The sequence below is a fragment of the Octodon degus genome, unplaced genomic scaffold, assembly GCF_000260255.1.
Source record: "Octodon degus isolate 3935 unplaced genomic scaffold, OctDeg1.0 scaffold00192, whole genome shotgun sequence".
Taxonomy (NCBI): Eukaryota; Metazoa; Chordata; class Mammalia; order Rodentia; family Octodontidae; genus Octodon; species Octodon degus.
The window spans coordinates 459762-469267 of NW_004524768.1; the positions used below are offsets into that span (position 1 = coordinate 459762).

The 9506-nt window shown below is 36.7% G+C and overlaps 1 protein-coding gene across 1 annotated transcript in view; it reads left to right on the forward strand.

Annotated features, from left to right (window-relative positions):
• The window catches only part of Spin1 (spindlin 1), a gene marked incomplete at its 3' end in the record, with an annotated part of 52473 nt that extends 42968 nt beyond the window's left edge, over positions 1 to 9505 (forward strand). Inside the window, exons 4-6 of the mRNA XM_023704220.1 lie at positions 6 to 178; positions 6757 to 6990; positions 9411 to 9505. Of these exons, the coding sequence (XP_023559988.1) occupies positions 6 to 178; positions 6757 to 6990; positions 9411 to 9505 (502 nt within the window). The remainder of the gene's footprint in view (positions 1 to 5; positions 179 to 6756; positions 6991 to 9410) is intronic.
• Position 9506: the final 1 nt, after the last annotated feature.

A 9506-nucleotide genomic window follows, 5' to 3' on the forward strand; every position in this document is an offset into this window, starting at 1 on the left:
CATGGGTGGAGAGAGGGCAATGGCCCTGTCACCCAGTGGAAGGGGACTGTCCTGGACCAGGTGCCCGTAAATCCTTCTTTGTATCTTATAAAATACGATGGATTTGACTGTGTTTATGGACTAGAACTTAATAAAGATGAAAGAGTTTCTGCACTCGAAGTCCTCCCTGATAGAGTTGGTAAGTTCTTTTTATTATTCGTACGTTATTGCTTTAAAAGTGATAAGAAATGGGTGCTTTAAAAAAAATGTTGGTATTTATTCTTTTGGAAATCAAGGACTCCTGATAAACCTTTAAATTAGTTATCTAGAGTCCCAAAAGGTGATCCAAAGCGTGTGTTCTGAAAGCACAGTTCAAGAAATTCTGATGGATATAAAGATGTATAAAATGTTTACTCAAGAAATTTACAACTAATAGGTCCTCACATGGTTTATAACATTTTTGCTTAGTATTTTCTGGACTCCGATAGGTAAGGTTATTATCATTAGTCAAATATACTCTGTTGCTTTTATCAGGTACATTGACTAGGAAAAATTTTTTGTTTATTTCAGAATCGATGTGGATTGGGTCTGTATACATTACATAAATTTTCTGTTCTTTGAGCTAAATGTAAGAAGCCAGAATATGGGCTTTTTATTATGTGCATTTGAGCAGTGGTAGTGGAAATGAATGTTTTTTATTTTATATCACAAATTACCAGTTTTGCCTTGCAAATCTTCCTTAAGGCAGGAAGGTATAAATTAAATGATTTTATTTTTAAATAAGGTGGGTATTCCCAAGTTAATATTACTTTCTTAAGGATATTTATTTTAAAATGTTTATTAAAGTAATGCTGAAAATACAGGTTTATGCATTTGGATTGTCAGGCCTATCCTGTTAAAAAACCAAAAAAAAAAACCTTCAGGAGATCTAGAATTAAAGAGCCAGAGTTTGAGAATCAGACTGTCAGAGAAATTTTAACTCCCTCTATTTTCTTCAGACTGTGTCTTTGTATTCTTGGAAAAAGTTTCTTCTCTGACAAGTTAATAACTTTGCCAGAACAGCAAATTAATTTGTGAATCTTCCCTTTAGATAGCAAATGATGAATCTTTTACTTTTTTGGTTTGTTTGCTGTGCTTTTGGTTTTTGGTTTTTGTGGTACCTGGGAACTGAACCCAAGGGCTTGACCATGCATATTATGCAAGTGTTCTACTGATGAACTATGTTCCCTGACCTCTTAAAATTTTAAGTGAGGCGAGCTGGCGAGGTAGCTTAGCGCCTGCTTAGGCAAACACAGGGACCGGGGTTGGATCCCCACACTACATGTCCCACTGTACCCCCCTCCCCCCGCATGCTGAGCCAGCTACCAGGAGTGGGCACGGTGGTGTACACCTGTAATCCCAGTGCTGGGGAGGCTAAAAACAGGAGGATCACTGTGAGTCTGAGCTGTGTAGTGAGATCCTGCACCAAATACATTTTTTTTTTAAAGTAAATAAAATTTTAAGATAGGGTTTCATTAAATTCCCCAGCCTATCCTTGATCTGTTTTTCCTACATCAGTTTCCCAAGTGATTGTGTGACTATACTCTTGTTCTTTCTCTTGTGTGTACATCCTGTATTTTCCTCATCTTGACATTAATCCATGTTGAAAGTTTAAAATGTTAACTTATTTAAGACACTTACTTGCAGAACTTAAAAATTACCCAAATACTAAAGTTATTTATTTGTGCTAAATAATTATCGTATATATCCATCCAGCTGACCTAAAATGTTAGTCTTTACTCCTTTTAGGGCAAAACTACTAGCTCACTTGAACTTTCCTACATATTGCTGAACTTTCCTACATATTGCTTAAATTCTTTTGTCACCTTAGGACAGATACAGACAAGTATCTCTGATAATAGGGTCAGTGGTTTTTTGGCATTATCCCAATTTCTACCAATAGTCATGGATCCCTATAACTAACTGCCAATAATGTAGCTTGGAAAGAGGGATCCAAAAGCCAGTGTGCACATTGGTAACATATGTGCCAGTTCAGTTGATGGATGCTGTTGATGGTAGTATTCATAGTGATGGGTGAGGCTACAGATTATTTGTCCCCTATTTATGTTGTGTAGGAAGAATACAGTCTTCCATGTATTGCTTCAGGCAGTGTACTGAACTGTAGGTATATTTTCTTTAAGCTAATGTTAGAGAAAAAAGAATAAATTGTCTGATTGTTTGATGGTAGAGCAGTGTTTTCCAAGAGAAGGCCTGGGGACCTTTGAGCTTTCTGAAGGCCATACAGGAGGTTTGCAAGGTCAGAATTATTTTGATAACATTGATATAACTTGCTCTCTTTATTTTTATTCTTTGATAGTTGCACAGTGGAGTTGCCCACATCTAACTCTTGGAAGATCTGTTTAACTCAGCAGACTCACTGTGAGCAGTATGTGATGATATAAATTATACACTCAGCAAAGATCCGTTCAGAGGGCAAGACTTACTTTTTATGTTTTATTTTGCTTTTCAAGCGGGGCTCTCCCTGTATAGTTTAGGCTGGTCTTAAACTTGTGGTGAGCCTTCTGCCTCTGCCGTCCAAGAGCTAGGACTAGATGTTTACCATCACATCTGAGAAGACTTGACAGTTTTCTTAAATAGTTGTTTTTAAAAAACATAATAATAGTATTTTAAGCATTTCAAAGTATATATTTTTCTGTCAGTCACCTTGTATATTTTCTGTCTCTACAATGAATTTGGCTACTCTAGGTATCTCATGTACTATGTGTCTTTTAGTGACTGGCTTATTTCCCTGAGCATAATGTGCTTAAGGCTTATTTTACTAATAAGCATAGAATTTCCTTTGTAGTCTGAAAATAGTGTACCACATTTTGTTTTCCTACTTAAGTACTGACAGACATTTGAGTTGTCTTCACTTCCTGTTAGTATGTGAAATTATAGTCGTGCTTGTATGAGCATGGATATTCAGGTACTTAAAAGCCTCCTTCTATTCTTTGGAATATATATACCTGGAAATGGGATATATTAATTCTAATTTGAATTTTGTAAATGGACCTGTCATACTCTTTCTCTGCAGTTGCACCATTTTAAGACCCATTAGTAAGTAATACAGCTCACTGGTGAGTGCTTGCCTAAAGTTTGACCCTCAGCCACCTCCCTAATAGTTTTCTTACAGTCCCAACAGTGCACAAGGGTTCTAGTTCTCCAACCCTGCTAGAATTTTTCTTCTTGTTTTCCTCTTCCTCCTTCTCATCCTCTTTTTTTGATGATAATTATCCTAATGGGTGTGAAGTGATACCTTGTGGATTTCAAGCACAATTATGTTGAGCATCTTTCAGGTGATTGTTAGCCTTATGTATGTATATCTCTTTTGGAGAAGTAACTCTCCAAATTTTTTTTTTTTTTTTTTTTAATTTAGGACAGGGTGTACAGAGTCTCACAGTGTATATTAGACTCTTGTGATTCCCCCTGTTTACAGCCTCCCAAGTGCTGGAATTACAGGTGTGTGCCACCACACCCAGTCTCAATTGCCTCAGTGCACCCCTGCCTAGATCGAACTCCTGGCCCCTTCATCTGCGTAAGCAGATGCTTTAGTCTGCTGAGCTATTTGGCCAGCCCTCCTTTAGATCTTTTGATTATTGTTTAAATTGGGCTATTTTGTTGTTCAGCTGTTGAAGTTCTTTGTTCTGTAGACACAGGCTTTAATGTAAATGTATGTCCAGTTTATTGGTAGTTGTTTCAGAATCTGCATTGCAGCTAATTTTCAGAGAGCTGCTAGTTGTTGACTTTTGATTCAGCCTTATAGAAGACTGTTTAGACTTACCTAAAAGAATATCAGCATATCTTTGAGAAGCTGATGTCAAATTTAAAAATGTAATAAGTTAAAAGCTGAAGCAGATAAGAGAATCAAATTGTTCTATTAAAGCTAAAATGATTTGCTAAAATGTAAAATTATGCCACTCTTAATAAATTTTGGTTAGAGAATATTGATATCATGGGTTGTCAACCCAGGAGCTTTAGTGTAAGCTACATCTCCAGTATTCCCTGGCATATTCCAGTTTTAAATTATTTTCCTTTTAAAAAAAAAAATACTTGCCTTGTTTTAAATTTTGAGATTTTTATTTTTAAATATATTTAATACAGGATCTCATTATGTAGATCAGACTCATGGTGATTACAGGTGTGCACCACCATGCCCAGTTTGAATCTGTCTCAGTGTGCCCCGGGCCTGTGGTGCCAGGATGGATCCCCGGCCCCTGCGCTCTGCCTAAGCAGGCGCTTTAGTCCGCTGAGCTATCTAGCCAGCCCTAAATTTTGAGGTTTGTCCTCCCTCCTCCCCCCAGTTTTAAGTTTCTTGCAAAGTCTGTACTTCACTCAGGCCAGACTCAAACTTGAAATCCTCCTTTTTCAGCCTCCCAAAGTGCTAGAGATTGCAGATGGGTGCCTGTATGTGTGCATGGCTTTATTTTTAAATTCAAGTGCATTATTATGTAAGAATTTAAATATTTTTAAATTAATTTTTATTTATTTGTTTTTTGGCGGTACTGGGGATTGAACTCAGAACCTTGAGCTTGTCAGGCAAGCGCTTATTCTACTGAGATATCTCCCCAGCTCTACTTTTTAAAGTAGCAAATACTGACAGTCAAGTCACATAAATAAACACACTTTTAGGTCTTCAGTACATTATTTCAACAATTAAAGAAGTTGTGAGATCCAGTAGTCTAAGATGTGCTAAAATGAGAGCCCCAATGTTTATTTTAGTATCAGGCAAAGAGGAATTGTTTGGGAATCCTGATTAAATTGAACAGCAGCAGTGTATTTATTTAAAAAATCTAACTTTGTTTTATTTAGCAGATAAAAGCCTGACGCATTAGTAAAAATAGGAGTGCTAATCTATTTTAAGATTCTTCTTTGTAGTATTGAGCATCAAAACCAGGAGATATGTATCACAGAGCTATATTCTGAGCCCTTGTTTTTATTATTATTTATTTTCCTTATTATTATTTATTTATCTTTTCTTTTTTTTTTTTTTTTTTTTGGTGGAACCAGGGATTGAACTCAGCCCTTGCGCTTGCCAGGGAAGTGCTTATTCCACTGCGCCATCTCCCCAGCCCCGGTTTTTCTTATTTTTTGAAACAGGATCTCACAAAGTTGCTCTGAGTAGTGTCAGACTTCGTGATCCTCTCATCTTTGCCTCTCAAGTGTTGAGATTCTAGGCATATGCCACCAACTCTGTCTTTTATCTTTTTTTGTGTGTGTTTTGTATTTTAGGACAGGGTCTATAGGGTCTCATTGGGTAGATCAGATTTACATTGATCCTCCTGTTTACAACCTCTCAAGTGCTGGGATTACAGAACTACACCACCATGTCTCAATGGCTGTCTCAGTGGGCCCTAGGGGCAGGGCCTGCAGGTCAGGCATGCGGGGGTGGGGGGTGGGGGTGGTGATTGAACCCCTGCCCCTGTGTCTGCCTGAGCAGGTGATTTAATCTGCTGAGCTATTGGGCTGGCCTTTTTTGCGATACCAGGAATTGAATTTAGGACCCTGCAGTTGCCAAGCAGGCACTTATTCTACTGAGCTATCTCCCCAGCACTTTTATCTATTTTTGAAAAGGTAAAAACGTAAGGCTAAAGCTATCTCTTGTACCATTAATGAGACCTGTGCTTTTGGATCACACCAGCCTTCTGATTAAACCCAGCAGCAGATACTGGATTGTGTCTAAGTACTACAAATAGAAGCATCTGCTTTCCTGGGATGTGCAGGCCTTAAACAGGTAGACAAATACATATGCAAATTAACTTTTGGACAGTGCTAATGTTAACTAAGTAGGAGAGGTAGCACTGTTTTGCCCAGGTACCCATGGAGAGCCCTCACTAGGAACTTGCTGCTAGAGGAGTGCGCACACACACACACACACACACACACACACACACACACACTCCACCCAGGCAGAGGACAGCTTGCCTGCATGGGGAGGAGCTTTTAAAACTATTTAGGAGGACATTTTAAATTATACATCTCATGCAAATATGGTAGGAATCTGGGCAAGAGTAAAAAGTGTGCCTGTTTAATAGACTATAGAAGTAAGGTTGATGATAAATAAACCTGTTTCTTTTAAAGCAACAACAGAAACCACATACACCATGAACAGGTAAATTTCTTAGTTTTCACTTTATCTTAGCCAAAAGGCTGAGAAGCAATAATTTCCTAATAAATGTTTTAATAAATGTTACGTGGTTGTGTAAGATATTAACATAAAGGAAAGCAAGATGAACTCTACACAGGAACTCTTCTGGTTTTTAGTACTCTTAAGACTGAAATTACCTCTACACTTTAAACAGTAGCAAAAAATTTCTGTGTATCTTGAATGATCAATTAAAAGTTGTAAATTAAATTTAGGTACTATACCAAGAGCAAAAGGCTCCAGAGAAATAAAAATATAAACAGATTTCTCAACTAGCTGATTTGAGCTGAAGTCCAATTCTGAGTTGTGGCCTAATAGCTTGCATGTGGTGGTTATGGTTCTCAAAGCCCCAATACAATACATGGACATAATTTAACTAGTCTCCTTTACTAAGTCCATTCTTCATAGAAAGTATTCAGTGAAACACTTTTTCTTTTTTCAAGTTATTTCATTTATTTATTTATTTATTTAGTACTGGGTATCGCACTCAGGACCCTCTGCTTATCAGGCAGGTGCTTATGCCACTGAGCTGTCTCCCTGGTCCCTGAAACACATTTCAACCTTGTTTTGTTTTGTTGTTTCTTTTAAATCTTCAGCAACATCTCGAATCAGCGATGCACATTTAGCAGACACAATGATTGGTAAAGCGGTGGAACATATGTTTGAGACAGAGGATGGCTCTAAAGATGAATGGAGGGGCATGGTCTTAGCACGGGCACCTGTCATGAACACATGGTTTTACATCACTTATGAGAAAGACCCTGTCTTGTACATGTACCAGCTCTTAGATGACTATAAAGAAGGTGACCTTCGCATCATGCCCGATTCTAGTAAGTATATATTAGCAACTTTCTATGTTAATAATTCAAGAGGAATTTGGATTTTATGATACTTAAATCAACTGTTTTGCCAGATACACTATTAAATTTTGGATATATGATTCTTTTAGCCATGTACAAAGACTCTACCAGTTTAACTCTTGTTAAGTTTTAGATGAGAAAAGTTTGATAATTTTTCCTTCACTCCAATAATGTAATGAAGGTTATTTTAAAATTTATTAATATTATTGTTTGTTACTCAGAAGAATTTGAAGGAATGGGAACAACAAAATAAATCTGTTCCATTCATCCTTGACAGCTGTTAGCTCATTGTCAGTCTTGTTCTAACTGCTCTTCAGCTGAATTATTTTGAAGCTCATCTACAGGTTGATCATTTTATTTGTAAAATGAACACATATTTGAACTTTAGAGAATACTGATATCGGAAAAGCTTAATCAGAGGACTTTTCAGTGGTACATAGGTAGTCTATATAACTTTCCATAAGTAATCTCAGGTCATTATCAAGAGTGGTTTAAAAAATGAAATTGTTTCACTGTGATATGATTCCTGTAGCATATAGTTAACTATATAAGATGCACAATCCTCAAGGTGGTCAGTTACAGAATGTTTTCATCACTTCAAAAGGAATACCTTTTCAACCATCATTCCGTTATACCCCTTACTGCTTCCTCACAGCCTTAAGCAACCAATAATGATTTTCCTATTGTGGACTTGTGTATGAATGAATTGCATAATATGGGGTCCTTTGTGACTTTGTTTTCACTGAGCATGGTTTCAGAATTCATCCATGTAGCATGTAACATTCTTTTTAGTGATTAAATATTCCATTGTACAGACTACTACATTTTTTTAATGCATTTATCCACTTACGGTATTTGGGTTATTTCTACCCTTTGTTTATGAACATTATTTCTTCAAATATATATGTACAAGTTTATGTGTGATGTTTTTGTTTTAATTTTCCTGAGTATGTGTCTAGGAATGGAATTGCTGGGTCATAGCTAACTCCAGTATAGTAACTAATTTTCAAAATGGCAGCACCATTCTGCATTCCTGTTAGCAGCATGTTTGGGTCTTGCTTTCTCTACATCCTCAGTAGCACTTGGTATTATCTGATCCTAGCTGTCCTATCAGTAAGAATGAAGTGCTGTTTCATTGTCCTTTTGACTTGTGTTTCCCTAATGACTAACGTCAGAAGAATCTTTTCATGTGTTTATTGGCTACTTAATGTGTCTTTGGGAAGTGCCCGTTCAGATCCTCTGCTCATTTTTATTATTAGGTTGTGTTCTTATAGTCAATATTCTAGACATAAGTCCATTGTCAGAATTTTTTTCCCATTCTGTGGATTGTGTTTTCACTTCCTTAATGATGTTCTTTGAGTCACAAAAGTTTCTATTCTGTTTTTTCTTGTTGCATGTGCTTTTATCATATCTAAGAATCTCTTGCCAGATACTTGAAGATTTACCCCTGTGTTGTCTCCTGAGAGTTTTATACAGCTGGGTGTGGTGGCACGTGTTTGTAGTCCCAGCACTCAGGAGATTGAGGCAGGTGTATCGTCCTGAGTTAAAGCCAGTCTTGGCTACAGAGTAAGCTTAAGGCCATCCTGAACTTCATAGCAATATCTTGTTTCAAAAAGAACAACAACAAAAAGTTTTACATATGTTGAATTAATTTTTGCTTATATGCTAAGGTTAAACTTCATTCTTTTATTTGTGGCTGCCCAGTTATCTTGGCATCGGTTATTGAAGATTGTTCTTTCTGTCATAGAAGTTTTGACACCATTGATGAGAATAAGTTGACTGGTTATCACAGTGTATTTCTGGATTCTCAATTCTGTTCTGTAGGTCTGTCATTTATGCAATAATGACACTATTTTGATTGTATTACTTTGCAGTATTTAAATTGTGAAATGTGAGGCCTTTACTTCGATCAGTACCACTAGGCATTTTAAGTGAGTAATATATTTTCAGTCATCCCCTGTAGGAATTGTTTGCTTTGAAATTCTATTTGAAAATCGAACTTATTTTTAGATAATTACAGGCTTGTTTTAATAGAAACCAAGTGAATTGCTTGCTTTTTTTTTTTTTTAATCCCATTTTTCCCTAGATCAGAGGTTTTCAGACTGTTTTGTAAATGATGTTTTATTGAAACACCCCACATGCATTAATTTCTGCATTTTGCTGTGCTGCTTTCATCCTGCACTTGCAGAGTTGAGTTGTTGGGACAGAGACCATGTGGCCCTAAAATCTAGAACTTCTACTGTTCTGGCCCTTTAAGAAAAAGTTGGCCAACCAGTACATTAGCTAATCAATGATGAATTCAGGATGTTTAAAATTTGTAAGTATTAAGGAAAGCATGGGAATTGGTATATATCTAAAAATTGATTTAAATTTTTTTCTTAAAATTATAGATGATTCACCTCCAGCAGAAAGGGAACCAGGAGAAGTTGTGGACAGCCTGGTAGGCAAACAAGTGGAATATGCCAAAGAAGATGGCTCAAAAAGGA